Consider the following 22,058-nt stretch of genomic DNA (forward strand, 5'->3'; position numbering starts at 1 on the left):
TTTTAGAGCCACTTATTTGGTTTAAAAAGTCTTTTAAAATGTCAATGACGTCAGAATGCTGACGTCATTAGCAGAATGCTAGCGTGTTATGGGCAACAACAACTCAACCTGTAAGAAATCGAAAAGAAATAAGTACTCGTTCATTCAACTTTCGACCTATAACCTATGTTGAACTTGCAAAGCCTACAATAAAATCTGAGATTTCTCAACGGCAATCGGGTGAAAGAGACACATTTAGCCGTATAGCCCCATTGACTCCCATTCAGTCTGCACTCGCTCGCGATCACCCCCAGTGGAATTCTACTGGAACTGCAACCAAAATCAATACAATGGTGCTGAATAGGGAGTGCCAAGGCTCTCCGTAGACGGGCTCTGCTAAAACTCAGTTTTTCTCAGTTTACATGTAAACGTGCAAACAGAGTTTTCCAAAATGTAGAAATAATCGTTTTCAGAGGCGAATTCTCCGTTTGCGTGTAAACGAGGGACACAACCGAAGGGAAATGTCTCCGTTTTTCAAAATGACCATGTACGTGTAAACGGGCCTGAAACAGCTTGCCAAAGTGAACTTTCCTAAAAAGGTAAAAACCTTCAAACTACCATTGGTCCGTGGCGAATACATAATAGGTGGGTGTGGCTCTGTGGCTCCGCCTTCTCCAGTTCATTTCTTCTGTTCAAGTCTGTCGAAGTTGGCGCGAGTAAAAACATGAACACACTGGAAAGCGACTTTATAGTAGAAAATGAATCTGTAACTCTAATTGAAAGAGACACTGAGAAGTTTAATACTGTAAAGATGCGTGCTTTAAAACGTGATGCAAAATATATTGTATAAAGTGGTATATAAATAAATGTGACGTGACTGGAGTGCCGAATTGCAGAGCTTGTGCAAACATCCACATCGCTATGATCAGTATCTGCTGTTTTCTCACCACTGACATTTTTGTTGTGCATCTATTCCGTTGTTTAAAGAAATCAAGTTTTAACAAATCAATGATTTCTTAAAGAAAAGCGTGTGAAGCACGTATATATTAATTTAAACATCACTCTCATCAGTGGACAGCGACAGGATTTTCATTAACAGAAAATTAGCAGTAAGCAGCAAAGGTATTTCAAACATCTTTTTAACCCTAAGCAAAGAACTAAACAAAATGCACATGACTTGAGTATATATGGGACAGATTAACACTGTCCTGGTGTAACACCCTCTGCTACGTACATATCACAATGAAGAAATGTTGCTGCAGTGCAGCAGAGAAGCATTCGAGTGTAAAAACATCAATAAAAGGGATAGAAGAGGAAGCTTTTTCCATGAGGACATTAGGAATATAGGGGAAAAAATCATCCCCATTAATTTTGGAGTGGAATGTGATCAGGACGTGTTTTCATAATATTCACCCTAATATAGCTATCATAGAGTTTATTTATCCGTCAGCTGGGTTATGTTTCAGTGTATTTATTGACAGAAGTGCTAGACAGTATTCATCAAGTGGATCTAGGCTGCACAAAATGTTCCTCCTTATCTCCGAGTGTGTGTGTGTGTGTGTGTGTGTGTGTGTGTGCGTACAGGAACAAAAGAGGCTTAAATGAAGGTTAGTTTGACAAGACTTATCTACAGAGCACAACCACTTTATCAACTTTGGTACCGGAAATATTTTTCTCAATCAAAACATTTCTGATTATTGCAACTTAAAATCAGCATATTAGAATTATGTAATGATGCTGAAAATTCAGCTCTATATCATTGGAATAAATTACATTTTAACATATATTAAAATAGGAAACAGATATTTGAAATTGTTTGCAAAATATCACTGTTTTTACAGTATTTTAATCAAATAAATGCAGCCTTGATGAGCATAAGAAAACATAAAAAAAAAAATCTTAATTATTCATAACTTTTAGGTGTCTATTTAGTTTATTCTAAAATATTTATATATTGAGCACAATGACCATAAGAACAAAATGTATTCAGTTCCACAACTCATCTCATCACTCATTATGACTGTACCTTGTTCTGGAAACACACTGGCAAATGTTTGGCATTGTGCTCTCATTCAAGAGCTGATAGTGTTACTATTTATAAAAGCAGCGGCAGGGACACATACTGTGAGAGACACTGATAGTGACCGTCGGCACAAAGAGAGAGGTGACTGAGAGGAAGAAGACTTTGGGAAGAGATTCAAATATAGGTTCACACAATATGGATGTAAGCCTTCATGTCACAGCAAATGGCTGTAAGTGATGGTTGTCCAGAGAGACATTTCAGTCTTTCCCAAAAATACAAACTGAGAAGAAGCAGTTTTAAAGTCGCATTCCTATTCAAGCCAATGAAGCATAGAGAACTAGTGCACTACAGTTTTGCACTGTAGTTTATGTTGTCATATATAGACTGCTGTTATGGTGTTTTTTGAGATGGTCCTCACTGCAGAACACGAAATCCAGGGGGAGGAGTTGGATCCAGATCTAACTCCTCCCACCTTACATATACCTAAACCTACCCATCTCCACCCCCTGATCCCTAAACCCACCCCTAAACCTACCAATCTCCACCCCCTGATCTGGATCCAACTCCGCCCCCTGGATCTCGTGTACTGCAGTGAGGTGCTACTGTGTTTTTTGGGTCATTTTTCGAGCTTAAGGCGAGACACTACAGGTGAATAGGGTAAATTTTTTAACTAGCAGATATCACCATGAAACTTTCCCAGTTGATTACCTACATTAAGATGAGAAAAAAATGTATTACAAGTTTTCTGTAATTGAATGTTTAAATATGCAAATCAGGCAATATCTAATCAAATATGCACTAATTTGCATATATTTTAAAAAACGATGTCTGAGTATTGGATAAAGCCAGGTTAAAAATTATTTTTTCCTTGTGTTTACATATTAGATGGGAAAAAAATTACAGAGGGATTTATGGATATCTACTTTTGTTATCCTGTAAATCAGAAAATACTGTCAATAGCCTTAAAAAAATGATTTTCGCCATGTTTTTTGGAATAAAATGTTATATAAATCAGGCTAGGAATAATATATTTACAAATCCCTCTGTAAATGTCTTCATAATATAACTAGGTACAAGTCTGGAAAGTTTGGTGTATATAGGTGCTACTGAAGTGGAGATTTCGTCCTTGGAGTATGAGAGAAAAGTCATTTTGAGAAAACGGGCTTTAAAGATTTTTCATCAGCCAATGAGATTGCGCATTCAGCCCTTTTACTTTCACGATTGGTTGCTGATAGAAAGGAAATGACCATATTTGGATCCGACAGGATTGTACACAACAGACAGAGCTTCCTAACGGTGCTTCTGATGACAGGCTGACGGCAGAGATCGCGGAGCAGCACGTTGATTAAGAACGCCAACTTTTGTTGAATTTATGAGAAATCTACAGACGCAAACAGACAAAGTGTAATAAAATAAAGACCTAAATGTGTATTTCGGACTTTTTTTCAACACAAGTCTGAAAGAAGACATGTTATTGAAGACAAATATCCCCAAATCTCAAAATTGACCAGTAAAAAAAAAACGATGTTTTTGCCTGCCGTGTCTCGCCTTAAAGGGGTCATCAGATGCCCTTTTTCCACAAGTTGGTATGATTCTTTAGGGTCTTCATGTAAAGTTTGTAAGATACTTTGGTTAAAATTCCTCAATGGTTGTGTAAAACACCCTTTTTACGTCCTCAAAAACAGCTCTGTTCACAGCGACCCATTTCGGTGCATGTCTCTTTAAATGATAATGAGCAACTGCTATATATGCTAATATGGGACAGTCCGTCAGCGGTCGTGGGCGGAGCATGAGTAATATGACATCATATGACATCATATTGCTCAGAAAATCCAAACGGCTTGATTATAGAGAGTGTTTAGACTTTATGAGGATTAAAAAAAAAGGAGTGAATGGATTTTTGTCATTGTTTGGTGGTTGTGTCCACACATTGCAAAGACGCATTTATGTTCAAACACCATATAAAAGTGAATTTTGCATCCGCTGACCCATTTAAAGGGTTACTAGTTCACCCAAAAATGAAACTTATGTCATTAATTACTCACCCTCTCGTCGTTCCAAACCCGTAAGACTTTCGTTCATCTTCAGAACGCAAATGAAGATCTTTTTGATGAGATCTGAGAGCTTTCTGTCCCTCCATTGACAGCTACGCAACTACCACTTTGACGCTTCAAAAAGTTCAAAAAGAGATCGTAAAACTAATCCATATGATTTGCACAGTTTAGTCCAAATTTTCTGAAGAGACCCGATCACTTTATACGATGAACAGATTTAATTTAGTTTTTTATTCACATATAAACATTGATCAGCGAACATAAATAGAAGCTCAACCGATCCTGCTTGACGTGCGAGAACAAACCTCTTGCGTAACTCGAGAATGAACCTCAGTGGTTCTCTCACATCAAGCGAACATTCTTGAGCATTCGTTCACCACAACTGATGTGTGAGTAAATGAATGTTTATATGTGAATAAAAGCCTAAACTCAATCTGTGCATCATGTAAAGTGATCGAGTCTCTTCATAAAATTGAGGTTAAACCACTGGAGTCAAAGGGATTACTTTAATAATGTCTTTACTATCTTTCTGGGACTTGAAATTTGTATGCTTTTGCATTCTCTTGCAAACGTTTTGCTTTCCCCGAAGAAACTGCATTCCCTCGCAAAAACTTTTCCGTTCCGTTCAAGGGTTGTATTTCATGTCGCAGTTTTGTTAATCTTGATTTCTCACAATTTGTGTGCTTTTTCTAGGCAAGATGAAGTGAACTACGGTGCTAATCAGTCCCTCCAGTTTTTCGCGATTCCGCGATCGCTGAATACAACGCAAAAATCAACAAAATGTCGCATTTTTTTTTTGCGATCCTGCATAATTCCTAATTTAACCGCAAAATAATCACAAAAATGAAAAAGACCTCACGAAACATTAAATTATAATCACCCAATTGAAATATCTCTAGTTTAATTAAAGTTTCAATGCATTTTTACGTGGATACAGATGTTGCGGGAAAAGGGGAAACTCCTTTTCCTCGATTTACTGAAGCATATAATGTAAAACGCATTTTGCAGCTGCACAGCACAGCTAGCACAGCGAGTGTCTGGCTGACTCATTGGCTGTGCTGCGGCAACTGCACATCCAATGGCGCGGGCGCCTCTGAGCTAGCATCAAGCTATTACACGTCAGAGCCCGCCAAGGGGGCGTGGCCTTAGCCTATATTAGTCCCCGAAAAATGCCGTTTTAGCAGGTTTAACGACTGAAGCGACAACTTGCCAGGTTACTAGTGCGGCCGGCTACGCAATACTCGTTCCCTACTCTCAGGGAACTGAGGTTACGATAGTAACCGAGTAGTTCCCTTTCGAACGGTCACTTCGTATTGCGTAGCTATAGCCTACGCAGTGGGGACGCCATGCAAAACGCCGCACTGTAAGTAACTGGTTGCCTACTGCAGCTCAGCACCCCTCAACTCAGGATTTACACACAGTTCTACAGCATAAATTACTACACCTGCTGTTAATATTTACCTAGAAAAATTGCCCATAGGTTGTTTTAAAAGGTAATTTGATGAGAATTTGATTATGCATTTTGTTTGTGATTTGTGTCATGTATGACTATTGTGCATCTGACATAATACTATTATGGTAAATGTGATGTCCTAATAATAAAATATAAAAATCGCAAATTTCTGGAAATTAACACCACAAAGTCAGTCATTTTGATCGCAAAAATCACACAAAAAAAATCTTGAAATCCTGGAAGGACTGGCTAATAGAGTCACATGAACACGTACGTCATGTAGCCGTGCACAGAAGACCGAGATTTTCTTTAAATAATACTTTCGCATGTCGCATGGAATCATTCTGTGATATTTTTGCGCCTTTTTAAAAAAAAACCTTGATGCTGGTCGCCATTATACTGCCATTATATAGACTTTTTTTTAAATTCTCCTTTTGTTGTAGGCCTACATAAAAGAAAGAAGGGCATACGAGTAAATGATGACTTATTTTAGATTTTAGGGTGAACTGTCCCTTTAATGTCCCCCAGCATGAAAGAGAACGAGGACACGCCGCTGGGCTCAACGACCTGCTGCCGTCTAACTCTCACAACGGGCTTGTTCTTGCACAGCGCTGTCGTAAGAAAGCATACGCTTTAAGTGTAGATGGTTAGTTCTGACATTTCCTTTTTCGAGGTTTGCAAGGAGGTCAGGACTGCACATTTAGCCATCTCTTCAGAACAAGCAGCTACTTACATGTCGTTCACAAAAAACGTATGATGTACACAACCCTAGGGTTAACAATTTGCATTAAACACAGGTGATTTAAAAAGGCCAGACCAACAAAAGGTAACGGACGTCATGAAGCACAGATTCATGCTTCTTGGATCATGGGCTGAATTTTTCCCAGCTGGAGATTTTGTATTATTGTCTTTGACCTGTTCTTGTGAATGACCCCCTTATCATTATGGGACAATCTCATTAGACTTTACAGTTATTAATAAAATTGCTGCAATCCCTTAAATGGGTTCGAACAGTCTCGTTGCAGGTAAGCAGTCTCTTCTCAATCATTTTTATGGAAGACATTTTAATCAAATGGCAATCATTCACAAGCATTTCCATTTATTTAACTATAAATCTCTTTATGTCAACTCTCTTTAACCCTTTACAGTTATGAACAATGTTTGGAAAATCATACACTGCACAAAAATGGTGCAGAAACAATTTTAACTCTTTAAAATTGCTGGTAATACAGTGTATTAAATAAAATAAAAGGACTGAAATGATATTTTCTTGTAAAACGTACTCGTCATCTTTGTTTTATTAACGTCAACATTTTGTTTTTTACATTGCATTAACTTACAGTAAGTGCCGTCTTCAATCAAATGCACACTAAAGATTGAAAGATTTATTTCTACTTTTGTTAGCGTGACCTAATTAGTCAGATTAAATACTTATTGTGACTTGTATAAAACCAATTCATCCAGATGTTACCACTTTACTGTGTAGTGGTTTTATACAATCTGAGACCACAAGTGAAAATGCTTTGATTAAGACAAATCTACTAAGAAATACTGCCAAAATTGTGAAATTTCGTCCCAATGGGGGCTCAAACAGAATAAGAACAGTTTTCTTATTCATTATATCTGCCTACATTATTTAGTCTGGAAAAACTGCTGCTTTTTGCCAGTCTGTTTGGTCTTTTTTCCATTCAGATTTATTGATTTCTGGGTATGGGTGTTTTCATTAGCCAGAATGACTCAATGTTTTCCTCAAGCTGAGAGAAGGACATAAAAGCACAATGAAGTGATAGTTAGATAGCTGGCAGTGTTGTTCATTCTGAGGAAAACGGTTTGGAAACAGACTAGGCTCTTTCTTTGTTCTCTGTTTGAAGGTTGTGCTCTGATACTCTTACTTTCTCGCTCCCTTGTGGGAAAAAAAACGTGAAAATATTGCGTTTTCAGAAACACAAAATGCACTCCTCACGCTTGTTCAGACCCCCTTCAACACCGAGACTAATCGAGTTGGGAACATTTAAGTCCAAGTGAGTCATTCTTATGGAAATGTTCTGTTACAAAGATTAGTTGTCTCATCAAAGTACCTCACAGAGCAAATTACAACAGCAGGTTTTGAACGTTCATGTTCTTGGTCGCCTACAGTAAACACACATACAAAACGGTTACACTTTATTCCACTTTAGACATTCTACTAACTATAAGTAACTTTGCAACTACATGTCTCATAGCAGTCATTAGGTTAGGGTTCAGGTTACTAGAATAAGTTGACATGTACTTGCAAAGTTACTTATAGTCAGTAGTAAGTCTGTTGAGGGAGCATCAAAATGAAGTGTTAGCAGATAATAAGCAGACAGTCTACTGATACTCTAATGACTGCTAGTTGACATGTAGTTGCAAAGTTACTTATAGTTAGTAGAATGTCTAAAGTGGACTATGAAAATAAAGTATAACCCAAAACTCCCAACACTATTTGTCATCATTTTTGGGCTGACGTCAAAGACTGGTATCAGTGACCTCTAGGTATAGAGTCGTGTACATTCAGCAAATCTTGAATGCATCAATAAGGGTTTACGGTTAGTGTAATAAGGCAAGTTGCATAGATGTAGGTCAGATTTTTGTTTGTTTGTTTTGTTTCCTTGTGAAAAAGTGCACTTAATGCAAAAATCGCAAAAGTATATTTTTTTAAATACTCGCAGATTATAGAATATTAATGAAATAGAGGTCACTTAAAGACAGTACATGACTATGTTTGTTAACACCTTTTAATAATGTCAAATTAAAAGTTTAACTTTAAAGTACAATTTAAATCATTGTGTTCTAATCATCTTTGTCATGCTTTAAAGAAGTACACTTATTTTTTGCATGTAAAGTACACTGTAAAAAATGAATCATGAGTCTTGTAATTTTCATTAAAAAAATTGAGGTGATCATTAAAAATATTATGTATATTTTATTAAGAAAATTGTGGTTAGGGTTTTATTGAAAATATTGAGAAAATTTCACTAATAACACCAAGAGATGCATTTTCCTATTTTTTTTAAGGAAACAAACACAATTTTAAGGCTTGAATTGAGGAACTGATAAACCTCATAAAATTAAGGAAAATTGGCTACCTATTTATTTTAAGAGAATTAGCTCATTTATGTGGTTTTATTTAGAGACACCATTGTTTGTTCCCAGCATGCTTTGCACATGGCTGGAAATGGAGAGTAAATCTTGAAATTAAGTGTTATTTCATGTGTTTTTGAGTGAAGGGAAACATCTGTTAATGTTTAATGTTCAGGTATGTTTGACATTTGTAAGAGTTTCTATTATATTAAAGTCTTGATCGTTACCATTGTGCAGAAGAGTAGGGCTTATGGTTAGGTTGTGAATAACTGCATTTATTTAATATTATGAAGCATATTGTTATATACATGTAGCAATAACTCTGCTAATGATAGTGCAGTAACAAGTTTGATTCTGTGCTGTTCTAGCAGTATACAGTCTTTTTATAAAACAATATATCTCAAAGTTAAATATAAACAGGGCATATCCATTCACTTGACTTCACACAATTTTGAGAATAAAAAATACTTCAAATAAAAAAGCACATTTCACAAAAAAATGTTGTGTCATAGACTAAATAAATTAGGGCATTTTACATGATTTATTCAGGTAGATTCCATGAATGAAATCAAGCTTTAACTACTCAAAAATATTATGTGTAATATTGTTACCATAATTTTTTTTTAAGTAAATAGCAGTAACATTTTTTACAGTGTACTACAGTTTAATTTTAACTTTATAACATTTAAAGTGAATATATTTGAAATGTACTAAATTGCAACTTAAGTAAATATATTAAAATACACGACTTACAAGTTTCATTAGAAATTACATTAAAGTAGTATAGTTTACCAATGTTTGTCAGTATACAGTATATTACAAGTATCAAGTACATATTTCAAAGAGACAAAAGCAGTAATTATGAAATTACATATACAGATGAACTTAAGTGGGTCAAAATAGCATTTTAATTTTAATTTCAACTAACTGCATTTAATATCAACTTACACTTTGTTTAATTGTAAATAACATTCAAATAAGTGCCCAAAAACAATAAATTCATTTCTCACTTAAGTATATCTTTTTTTGTTTTGTTTTTTCATAAGCTAAAGTGCATTTTTTCCAAGTTTTGAAATGGTTAATAGGTTGTTTTGCCTGAAAATAAAAATGAATTCACACACCCTTATTTAATACCCTTATAGGAAATTTAAATCATTACTCATGTGAATCCTGTTGTATATTTTTGTGCATATTCAAACTTTTAAAACAACACAAACATTTCTGGGTAAACTATAATTTTAATAATGTTTCGGATCAAATTTATCGCAAGTTAGAAAAGCGTTAAATGTCTTTCTTGTTGCATAACTGCACTGGCATCATCAGCAAGCAATGCTCTGCGAACACACTTTTCACTAGAAACAGCTGTAATCTCCCTATATCAGTTGGCACAGAACATACACAGTCATACATGAACATAGTGTACAGCCGCTCTACGTGACGGGCGCGGGCGTTTCAACATCACTGCAGACCTACGCCTCTTTTTGCCCCGAAAGGGAATATATTTGTCCAGCAGGCAGATGCTGATTAGATACTGCATTTGAAAGACCCCTTTTCTTGCACTGCTGGATAAAACTCAAGCTGAAAACTTCAGATAAACAGCAGCCACTCGTCAGTAAAAATATAAAGAGTACACACACAGTGCTTGACGTGCTCCCGTGGATGTCGAGATCAACATGTTAAGGGATGTTTCTTTGCACCCTGTCCCTGATATAAAGAGACAGGGAATTTTGACAGAAAAAATCATACTTTGATTTTTACAATGAATCTCATTAAAAAAGTTTAGTTTAGGGTCCAAATCTCACTATTAACTAGTTGCTTATGATGCATATTACTAGGATATTAACTGTTTATTAGTACTTATAAAGCACATATTAATGCCTTATTCTGCATGAACATTTTGTACATCACTAAACTTAACAACTACCTTACTAACTATTAATAGGCAGTAATTAGTTTATTGAGGCAAAAGTGGTAGTTTATAGTTAGTTAATAGTGAGAATTGGACCCTAATCTAGTGTGACAAAAAATATTATTATATATTATTATTTATACCGCATGGTAGCATTTGATTTACTGTGTAATATAGGACTTTTTTTTCATGTTTTTTCTCGAAATATGGATAACTAATTATAGAAAGTTGTTCAAATTCAGTCCAAATACAGAAGTCTCCTCATAGCTTTATGTCGCCACTACTTATTTAGTTTCAGGTCAGAGTCAATGCATTTCTACTTTACATTACTAACTGGAACCAGATTCTCCTGGTAAGAGAAAATGCAACTCAGTTTGCTTGTAACTCACAGACAATGCAGTAGATTCACAAACACAATCAAAGAGGTTAAAAAAAAGGTTAAAATGTGTGTCAAAAACTGATTAAAGCATATCAGATAATTGAAATTCAATGCAGTCGGCAGCCGGCTAGGCAACAATGTTCTGCTATGCAAACTCTTTATGAGCATGACTGCATGCATGCTGAGAAATTATTGATTATGAACGGGGTTCAATTACATGCATTCTTTAACCCTAATAAAATGGTTGATCTGCAACCATATTGTCTATTTAAAACCTGTTTACTGCCGTAGATTCAAAGAGCATTAAAGTTATGATTCAGGTTTAGTACAAGTTGTGAAAAACAAGTACACTTTAGTATACTTTTAAAAGGAGTATTTATAACGGAAATTATATACTTTAAAATAATATACTTAAAGGTATAGCGGAGGATTTTTTACTTCCGGGTGGATCACCTATACTATTGGTCCTCCTAATTGTCAATCATTCTGGTGAATCAATCAAACTTATTCAAAAAGTGGAGAGGGCGGGTCTTATCTAAAATTCGGAAAGATCCTCCGCTATACCTTTAAGTGTGAATGTAATGTTTTTGAACACTTAATTGCATGTTATTTATGAATAAATGCAAATAAATGGTATTAAGTGTATATACTGTCGAAAGCATTTATGATAAACTAAAATATACTTTAAACTTTAAATGTAAACACACTACAGATAAAATTAAATTCACATATGCTTTAGTCAACACATCAACATAAGTGTGCTTCCTTAAAGCGCGACTAAAGATTTTTAAGTAAAAAAAAATGTATTAGACATTATTACATTATTACTTTTAAGACTTGAAATACACATTCAATTCAATTAAGCCCACTTCTTTCTTTTTAATCTTAGGCTTGTAGTTTCATGTGCTCATTAAACATGCATATGTATGAAGCAACAGATTAGTAACACATCACAGTGAATGTTCAGTCTAAGAGCAAATCCCACAGCAGAGTATCTGAACATCAGCTGTAATCTATTCTCTGATCTACAGCACTGCGGTTTTACTGACACACATAATGTTTTATTGCATTACCCAGCAAAGCTTTAGACCCACAGGAAGTGAATGGCCAAGGTCCAAGCGCTGGGTAACTGGCTGACTTGGAAATGTACAGAGATCCAGACAGGAGAAAGAGATGTGAAGACACACACTCCAGGCTGGAAAATGAGTGCAAATATTAGATTTGTCTCTCAGAAATAGAGAAACAAGAAAACACCATAAAAAAAAAAAAAAAATACTTTTTCTCCTTGGAATAAAAGAACAAAATGTTCTTATCCTTGTCCTTCCCATTAGGCACTAACAGCAATGGCATTCATATCTTGTTCGCATTAGCAACACTGAGCACTGAACGCTTTGATGTGAATTGTTCTCTTGGCCATCTTCCCTGTATAGTCTGCCCTATTTGGCAAAGCTCTGGTTGTCAGGTAACTGTGTGTTCCTGAATCCACAACACTGTCATGATGTTCATATCTGACGTGTTATTGTAATCATCATATTGTGAGTGCCAATACATGCAAAATGATACGACGTTGCTTCCCGCACGTGAGTGGCGCTAAAAGCACGCTCAGGTTTATCCGAAACAGATTAACGTGAATCTGGCAATGTTTTATTTACGCTGGTTGTTGTATTGTGGCAGTTCAGAAGTGAAATGTCCACTGAGTGGCTCTGGTTAATGCTCTATCACGTTGGAAAATAACGTAGCACCCACGCTAAACCTATAAACGATAAGCAGATGTGAGATAAAAAGGCATTTACTGAAGTAGACATGCCATTTTAGCTGCTTCTACAAGTCTTTTATCGTGACTCGTGCTTCATAGGACTCATACCCAAACGCTCTGCATCGCAAGTGCTGTACCAGGTGAGCTGGTATGTATTATATATAAATTAAACCCGCCAAAGTGGCTAGTAGGATTGACTGTGTTACACGCCACTGCTGAAATCCACTCGCATTTGGCGGGTGTTAATGTCAAGCCCTGCCCAATATGATAAAAGTGTTCTGTGGTCATTACATAGTATTGTGCAAGAAACATACCCTGGTAATCCAGAGTTCTCGCGAGAGCACAAGTTGAATTTGCTCAGCGAGTTACTCTGGCGTCGAGTAATGATGCTCATTAAATATGCCCCTCGATCTGAGCTGCACCAATCACATCGGGTTATCTGATATAGGCGGGCCAGAGGCGAACTAAACGGATGACGACAGCGCTGTGACGTCATTAGTAAACATTGCAAGATGGCTATGGATGAACACCAGTTGTTTGAAACGGCTTTGGCCGCTACAATGAACGAGTTAGACTTGGCTTTTTATCTAAAAGAGGAACAGAAGACGGCGCTCGAATCCTTCCTTTGCAAGAAGGACATTTTTGCCGACCAGATATGGCAAGAGTCTAATCTACCAGTTAGCTCCGCTGGTAGCTAAGCGTATGGGGTTTATTGTTGTGATTGGTCATAGTGTTATCCAATTGCGTGCAGTGAGATTTTCACTAGTCGACGCCAGACCGTTAATCTTTCAGATTTAGGTCTGGATTTCCAGGCTACAAGAAACCACATGAAAACAGGAATTTATTAACCAATAATCTGTCCTTGTAAGCATGATTTGTGTGAAAAGGAACAAAAGTTGTTAGTGTTTTATTGCCACTGGTGTTCAATTCAGCTGGAATGAAACTGCAGTAAATTTTATTTATAAGCACATTTTTGAATATGCTGAGAATGGAATATTATTAATTACTGAGAATGCAATATTATTCATGAGTCACAATTACATGTCTTTACAAAATCGCTGCGGTTTGATCCCTAGCCTGAAGCTCACTTTGATCCCATTAGTTGCAATTCAGGTTTATTATCATTAACTAAAACTAAAACCATAAGCTTAATGCTAAATAATATGCTTCAAAAAAAAAAAAAAAAAAAAAAAAAACTGAAACAAAACAAGGCAACATATCTCATTTATTTGTTTAGTTTAGTTTAAGTACTAAAATAACTACTAAATAAACTTCATTATAAAATAAAACTAAAAACAAAAACTTCAGACATTTTTATTTTATAAAAATAATAAAACAAAGGCAAAAAAAAAAAAAAAAAAACACTAAACAAATTATTCAAACTTTACCTAAAAATTAAAATGAAAACAAAAATATAAAAATAAAAAATACAAAAACTATAATAGCATATATTGCATTTTTGAAGTTTCTCCTATGAACACTTAATTGAGGGACAAACTCAGTGGGAAAAAAAATCCATACTGGTGGATGAGGTGAGAATGTACACAAAACGACTTGGCTCTTATGACAAACTGCTTGTAATCGTCCTCATTTGTAAGTCACTTTGGGTAAAATTGCCTAGCATAACAAAAGGATGAAATTCTTCACCTGCAGTGAAAACCACCTACACTCTTAAAAATAACAGTGGTTCCATGAAGAACCTTTAACATCAATGGAACCTTTTCCATTGTGTGTTCCAAGGTTCTTTATAGTGGAAAAGGTTCTTTAGAATTTTAAAATGTTCTTCACCCTATAAAAAAAATGGTTCTTTTAAGAACTGTTCACTGAAAGGTTCTTTGGGGAACCAAAAATGGTTATTCTATGGCATTGCTGCGAAAATATTTTCCAAGAGTGTAGCAGTCGGTTGTTGTTTGGGTATCATGGATACTGTGTCTGCAGTACCAAATGAGGAGGATTGATCTGGAAGGTCCTCATAGGTTTGTGTGTGTGTGGACATGCACGAGGCCAGATTAGAAAAGGTCAGACCACTGGTGGTCAGCTCAAGATGATGTCATTGTGATGCAGCATCATCAGAAATCCCATCAGAGCTGATGAAGACTCGCTCTTCTACACACTCACACCGGGACTGATTTAGCTTAACCGGCTTTAACAAGCGGCAGGAAAGAGTGGAATGCGTTATTAAGTGATTTAAAAGAGAAATCTGCAAAAGCAACAGTTGCTCACTAATTACTGAGAATGCAATAACATATTCGTGAGTCAAAATTACATGTCTTTACAAAATTGCCGTGGTTCAATCCCTAGCCTGAAGCTCACTTTGATCCCTATAGGTAATTAATTCAGGTTTATTATCATTAATTAAAACTAAAACCATAAAAACATTAACTAAAACAAAACAAGGCAACATATCTAATTTTCGTTAGGTTGAAGTACTAAAATAACTACTAAATAAAATAGAACAAAAAACAAAAACTTCAGACCTTTTTTAGAAATAATAATGCAAAAGGCAAAAAAACACACACAAAAAAAATTACTAAAACTTTACCAACAACAAAAATATAATAATAAAATATAATTCAAAATATTAACAAAAACGATATGCCGTATCAAATGATAATAAAATAACATGTTGATATTATAGCAATTAAAGAATTTTCACCCTAATGTCATTCTAAACCCATATGGTCATTATTAATATATCATGTATACATTTAGAAAATTATCAGTCAATAATGACTTAAATTGTTTCTCACACAAAATTTGCATGAGATATGAACTATATTTATAATGCTTTTATGGTGCATTTGAGGTTTTTTTGTTTTGTTTTTAGGCCGTTTACTTGTGGTGGTTGTATTGAAAAAGAGAAGCGTGAACATTCTTCAAAACATCTCCTTTTGTGCTCAATGGAAGAAAGAAAAGTCTTACAGGTTTAAAATGACATTGAATAAATAGGTTGACTAAATAATGACATAATTTTCATTTTTGAGTGAACTAGCTTCTGTGCTTCGCTTCAATCTCAAGCCCAAAGCTCCCTTTTATCCCTTTAGTTCAAGCTGATATTACAGCAATTCCCTCAAAATACTAGGAATGTGACCTTCAGGCATTGGGAGCGTTTTGAGTGTTTTGAATTATCATCGTACGATATGATACATCAATCCCAGCGCCAGGTTTAATAGAGTCGTAATCCTGGCCTCACTTTCCCCTGAGAAACCCCCATCATCACAAGAGCGCATGATGCTAGAAAGAAAGCAACAGGTGCGAAGAATCCTCACATGCACATTCACCCTGTGTTTACACTTCTGAATAACTCTGCCAACTCAGCCCTGTTCCACTCCTATCAGTCCTATCAAAACAAAACATGTTTTCCAAAAGCCAGCATAGTCTTAAATGGATCCAAACCATTAAAGGGATAGTTTCCACATGTCGTTCTAAACTGTAAAAACTTTTGTTGATCTTCGAAACACCAGTAAAGCTATTTTTAATATTCCATTATTTTTGTCCACTCATTAAAAGTCAGTGAATTTTCAAGCGTCTAAAAGCACCTAAAGACATCATAATATCACTCCTATGCACTTTTACTTCTGTTCAGTTTGATTAAAAACGGCAACAATTTAACAAATGTCTTCCTTTGAAATTTCTCTGCATTTTAAAAATATATGATCTAAATTATTATCTTAATACTGGATTCAGAAAAATATCAAAACTGGCCTTTATGAAATAATAGTTTAAATTATAATTTATTTTAAAATATTATATAAAATATTATATATATATAATATTTATTTTATATTTAATATAAAATTAATATTTTAATTAATATTTTTAATATTTTAATTAAAATTAATATTTAAAAAATATATATATATATATATATTCTTTTTTTTCTTTTCTTTTTTTTAACTTTTATTAATTCTTCCAAAACCAAATAATCCATACTATGCGATCAACATTCATTTTACATGCAGCTCTTTATTCTGAATCATTTGTTTTTAAGGCATTTTAGGAAACATCTGAAACAAAGTTGATATTAAAATAAAGCACAACAGAAATATCTAAAAGAGCAACCCCAAACTGTGATCCTCTGGTGGACTGTGAGAGAACGTGAGTACGTGTGTACGAGAGTCTGTGAGAGAACGTCTCTCTTAATGAACGCAGAGACGTGTGGAAGGCATGTATTAACACAGTTAAGTGTGGAAAGAGTGACCGCCTGACTCTGACGCGCATTATTGCGCTGGTCCACAGAATGCTGATCAAGGTCAAAGAGAAACAGGAGAAAGTAGACTAACCTGGACAAGTGATTTCACAAATCCCCCTACAGCTTCAGGTACAACATCAAAAACATGTTTGAGCTTTACACACCATAGAAACAGAGAAAAGACTGGCTTTTGCACATAGACGAGAGCATCTTGTTCAGTGGGACAGTTGTTGCACCTGATCCCGCACGACTGATTAGATTTTACAAACATAGAGCCTGACTGAACCTGAGCGAAGAGAAGGGATCTGGAAGTATAATCACATCGATTTTCTCCATCAAGATATTGGTTTTAATTAACCTTTCAGGACAGACCTTCCACAAGCTCTGAGACTGATTAGTGATAGTACTCACTTCTGCACAAGGAGAAATTCAACTTGATTTCCATTTGTTGAAAAAAAAAAAAGAAAAAAAAGTTGTTGAAACCTTCTTGAAACACATTTAACTGCCAAATTCCCCGTTAAAAACTACCCCCCAAAAAAAAAAACATTTAAAGGGATAGTTCATCCAAAAACTTGAATTCTGTCATTCATTACTCCCCCTCAAGTCGTTCCAAACCCGTAAGACTTTCGTTCATCTTCAAACACAAATGAAGATCTTTTTAATTAAATCCAACAGATTTCTGTCCCTCCATTGACAGTCTGCGCAACTACCACTTTGACGCTTCAAAAAGTTCAAAAAGAGATCGTAATACTAATCCATATGAATTGAGCGGTTTAGTCCAACGTTTTCTGAAGAGACTCGATCGCTTTATATGATGAACAGATTGAATTTAAGCTTTTATTCACATATAAACATTCATCTACTCACACATCATTTATGATAAATGGAAGCTCAAACATGTTCGCTTGACGTGCGAGAACCAATGAGGTTCATTCTCATGTTACACAGCATGTTTGAGCTTCTGCAAGAGCCAATGAGGTTCATTCTCTTGAGCTTCTGCAAGAGCCAATGAGGTTCATTCTCGTGTTACACATAACGTTTGAGCTTCAGCAAGAGCCAATGAGGTTCATTCTCTTGAGCTTCTGCAAGAGCCAATGAGGTTCATTCTCGTGTTACGCAGAGCGTTTGAGCTTCTGCAAGAACCAATGAGGTTCATTCTCGTGTTACGCAGAGCGTTTGAGCTTCTGCAAGAACCAATGAGGTTCATTCTCGTGTGACGCAGAGCGTTTGAGCTTCTGCAAGAACCAATGAGGTTCATTCTCGTGTGACGCAGAGCGTTTGAGCTTCTGCAAGAACCAATGAGGTTCATTCTCGTGTGACGCAGAGCGTTTGAGCTTCTGCAAGAGCCAATGAGGTTCATTCTCTTGAGCTTCTGCAAGAGCCAATGAGGTTCATTCTCGTGTTACGCAGAGCGTTTGAGCTTCTGCAAGAACCAATGAGGTTCATTCTCGTGTTACGCATCACGTTTGAGCTTCAGCAAGAACCAATGAGGTTCATTCTCGTGTGACGCATCACGTTTGAGCTTCAGCAAGAACCAATGAGGTTCATTCTCGTGTGACGCATCACGTTTGAGCTTCAGCAAGAACCAATGAGGTTCATTCTCGTGTGACGCATCACGTTTGAGCTTCAGCAAGAACCAATGAGGTTCATTCTCGTGTTACGCATCACATTTGAGCTTCAGCAAGAACCAATGAGGTTCATTCTCGTGTGTCGCATCACGTTTGAGCTTCAGCAAGAACCAATGAGGTTCGATCGGTTGAGCTTCTGTTTATGTTCGCTAAACAATGTTTAAATGTGTTTAAATCTGTTCATCATATAAAGCGATCGAGTCTCTTCAGAATAATAAATACTTTAGAACTTTTCTCAGTTCACGTTGACTAATGCTAACAAATGGAACCTTCCTGTAAAGTGTTACTGAGAAAAGTAGCTCTTGCTACTCATATGTTAATATGTTTTTATACTTATAATACGTTTAATAAATGATTTATTGATTTAATGTACTGTTGATTATGTCATTTCCAATGCTTTATGGGACGAATAGCAAATTCACAATTTTGTTTTCCGAATATCAATGACGATTTGTTGCGAATCAAATGTTACAATGTTGCGATTAATCTCGGAGTGGCTTGGTTCGGTTCATGGCTCTTAATTTTATATTTCTGTTTAGGACAAAAACACTCCAAGCAAGGCAGCTAAAAAAGTCAACATGTGCTTTTCCACGCATCCGTGCAGAAGTCAAATACAGAAGAATGGTCTGATAGGCTTGTAAGCCACACATCTGGAACATCTGCTCCATTTGCTTTATTACAGTATACTGTATGGATAGGTTGTGATCAGGTCTAAAAATCATTAGCCTCGCCAACACCAATATATGACTGCAAACTGATGTCTAAACCTGCATGGACTATCCTACATAACCAAAACATTGCCATACCTTTAAAGAAAGAGACCTTACCTGTAACTCGCACCATGCCACTTCCACTGTGGTCTCCGTGTCCAGCCCCTTGTAGACCGTCTTGAACGACCCTCTCCCAATTTCAATGTTGAACTTCAGATACCTTCCATCCGGTGAGGTGGCCACCGCTTTGGTCTCGATGTCCTCTTTCTCGTCCTGTTCCAGTCTGCTCATAAATGGGCGTCGTGGAACCACATGCTCGACCTTGGACCCCTCAATGTCCGAATCTGAACTGGCATCCTGAGCCGGGGACAGAGGCGTCTGGCCGGAGCTTCTCCAGTCCTCCGGAGCTGCAGGATTGGGTGTAGAAGACTCTGGGCTGGAGACCAAAGATGGAGAACTTGGAGATGCATGGTCTGTTTTATCTTCCTCAGTTCTTCTCTCTGATAATATGTTTTCAGAAGACCATGACAGCGCTTTGGAGAGTGTCTCAGAGTATATTTGCGGGTCAATATCCACACTGAGTTTATGGAGCACGTATGAGTTCCTCCTCGCGCTCAAGGAGTGCGTTCGCAGCATTGGCACTCTGGGGAGACAGTCCTCCTCTAAATCAACAGGTAAACCTGGAAAACCACGTCCAGCGAACTCAACTTCGGCTTGAGACATGATGAGGACTGCTCAAAGCATCACAAACTGGATGGAAAAAGACAAATAAACAAGCGCGCGCATTAAACGCAAAGCATCAAGAACATTGACGGTTGCGTCTTTTCTTCACTTTTACAAGAAAATATGACAAATATAACAGCAAATTAGGTTATAATAACAACAACAACAACATAAAAGAGATATCGTTCTTTATATGGAATATATAACGTCCACACAACGCGCAAGTGAACTTAGATTTACCTTATTTAGAGTAGTCTGAAATGACTCCAGATTTGAAATAGCGCATTAAACTCGAGTCGCTGCACACGCGCGCGGTTGCTTCGCATTCTGCAGAGGCGCGCGTGCACTACAGCTCTTCACAGTGAGCGAGCGGCTGACTCCGCCCCCTTCACCTGAGTGAGTGAGTCCCGCACAGCGTTGGGTTTCACTGCAGGCTTGAGTAGGTCCGTGCCTAGATCTATCTGTGCCATCAGAACACCTTGTGTCGGTTCGCTTGCGATGTCCGATCCGTTCTTTTGAGTGAATCGCTTGAACCAGATCACGTGGTCTGGACCAGGGGGGTTCAATTTTTAGAGACCACCCAGATATGACCATCGTCGCGACGGGTCTATGTTCTTGTATAAAGATCTATTTAAACGACATTACCATTTACAAACTCATCTAGTTCAAATTTATATGTGTATTTATTATGGAGCCGATCATAAAATTGACAATCAAGAAATCAATTGGGAACAGTTACTTCAAAGAGTTCATTAAATTACTTATTAAAGACGTCCTTGAATCTCATAGTTATTCATAGACGCTCATATACAAGAAACTTGACATCTAAATTCACATTTAGCTATGAGCTGAAAGAATAACACACACCCCATAGAGTCTGGGTGGACTATTTTAGACTTTTCTCATGCTGGATTTAGGACACGATTATTAAAGAATTATTCTGCCCCCAAAATACAATTAATATTTCATTTTCTCATGCTGGGTTTAGGACACGATTATTAAAGAATTATTCTGCCCCCAAAATACAATTAATATAAATTAAAAATTAAAAAGGGCTCAGCTTGTCATGTTTTTGTCTGAATTATTTTGGTCATCTAATAAAAGCAACATTCCACATCTAAAATAAATAAATAAATAAAAAACACTAAAATCTTTTGCATTTCTTAAGTAACTCCTAAATATAACATTTTTTTTCATGACCCTAATAATGATTTTATTCATTTATAATGAATAATGAACACAGAAATGTCACAGAGCTTCATAATATCTATCAAGTCCATAACCAACAAAGCACACCAATAGCAATAGATACATTATTAACTGTAAAATCATTGTCTCTTATATGGAGAGTGTGTTGTTTGTTTGTCTGTCTCTCACAACAACCAAGAGCAAAAACCTTCTGCAAACCATAGTAAACATCTGCTGTAAAAACTCTAGCCAGTCTAAACCAGAAAAGGTCCAGGATCTGAGGGACAGCTCACATTATCCAGCGCTAGTTCAAGCGGTGCCAGAAACTTAAACCAACAAAGCATCATTCATAACGGAGGCTAATTTAATCAGGAACTTCCCTCCTGTACTTATAATAATTGTGCAGTATATATATATTATTCAGTTGACACAATTGCATTCAATACATTGTACTGTATATTCCATAACATACAGTGGTTGAAAAATGTATGCCTATCTGATTAAGTTAAATAAAAAATTTATTATAAGTACATAAGCACCCTTGCATCTATGTCTGTTCCATTATCTGTGTTCAACACTAAACTGGCCCTCAGGGATGATTAATAAAGATGCATTGCATTAGGATGCATAAAGGATACATAAAGGATGTTCAACATAAAGGATGTTCAGCAGAGGGCGCTGTGTCATGACGCACGCACGTGAGCGCCCCCTGTCTCTCTTTCTCTCACTGTCACATGTAAAAACAGAAGGTCATTGGATTTAGCAAATATATGTAAATTAATAAATTATATGTAATCTAGATTACATAATCAGATTCCAAAAATTAAATACTGTATTGAGATTATAACACTTTTTAAAATACTCATAATCATAAGTTACTTTTTTTTTTTTTTACATGATTGTTTATTATTCACAAAATGGCAGTAAATTATTCAGAATTCATTGATTCTCCTTAAATCTTT

General features: G+C 36.2%; 1 protein-coding gene across 1 annotated transcript in view; it reads right to left on the reverse strand.

Moving 5' to 3' along the window:
- The window catches only part of wnk4a (WNK lysine deficient protein kinase 4a), a 66,877-nt gene extending 46,434 nt beyond the window's left edge, over positions 1–20,443 (reverse strand). The window contains exons 1-2 of the mRNA XM_084434443.1: positions 20,149–20,443; positions 19,303–19,935 (exon numbers count right to left, since the gene is read on the reverse strand). Coding sequence (XP_084290569.1) covers positions 19,303–19,908 — 606 coding nt within the window. The 5' untranslated portion in view covers positions 19,909–19,935; positions 20,149–20,443. The remainder of the gene's footprint in view (positions 1–19,302; positions 19,936–20,148) is intronic.
- Between the last annotated feature and the right edge of the window lie 1,615 nt (positions 20,444–22,058).

The sequence above is a fragment of the Rutilus rutilus genome (assembly GCF_951802725.1).
Source record: "Rutilus rutilus genome assembly, chromosome: 16".
In the NCBI taxonomy this organism is placed as follows: domain Eukaryota; kingdom Metazoa; phylum Chordata; class Actinopteri; order Cypriniformes; family Leuciscidae; genus Rutilus; species Rutilus rutilus.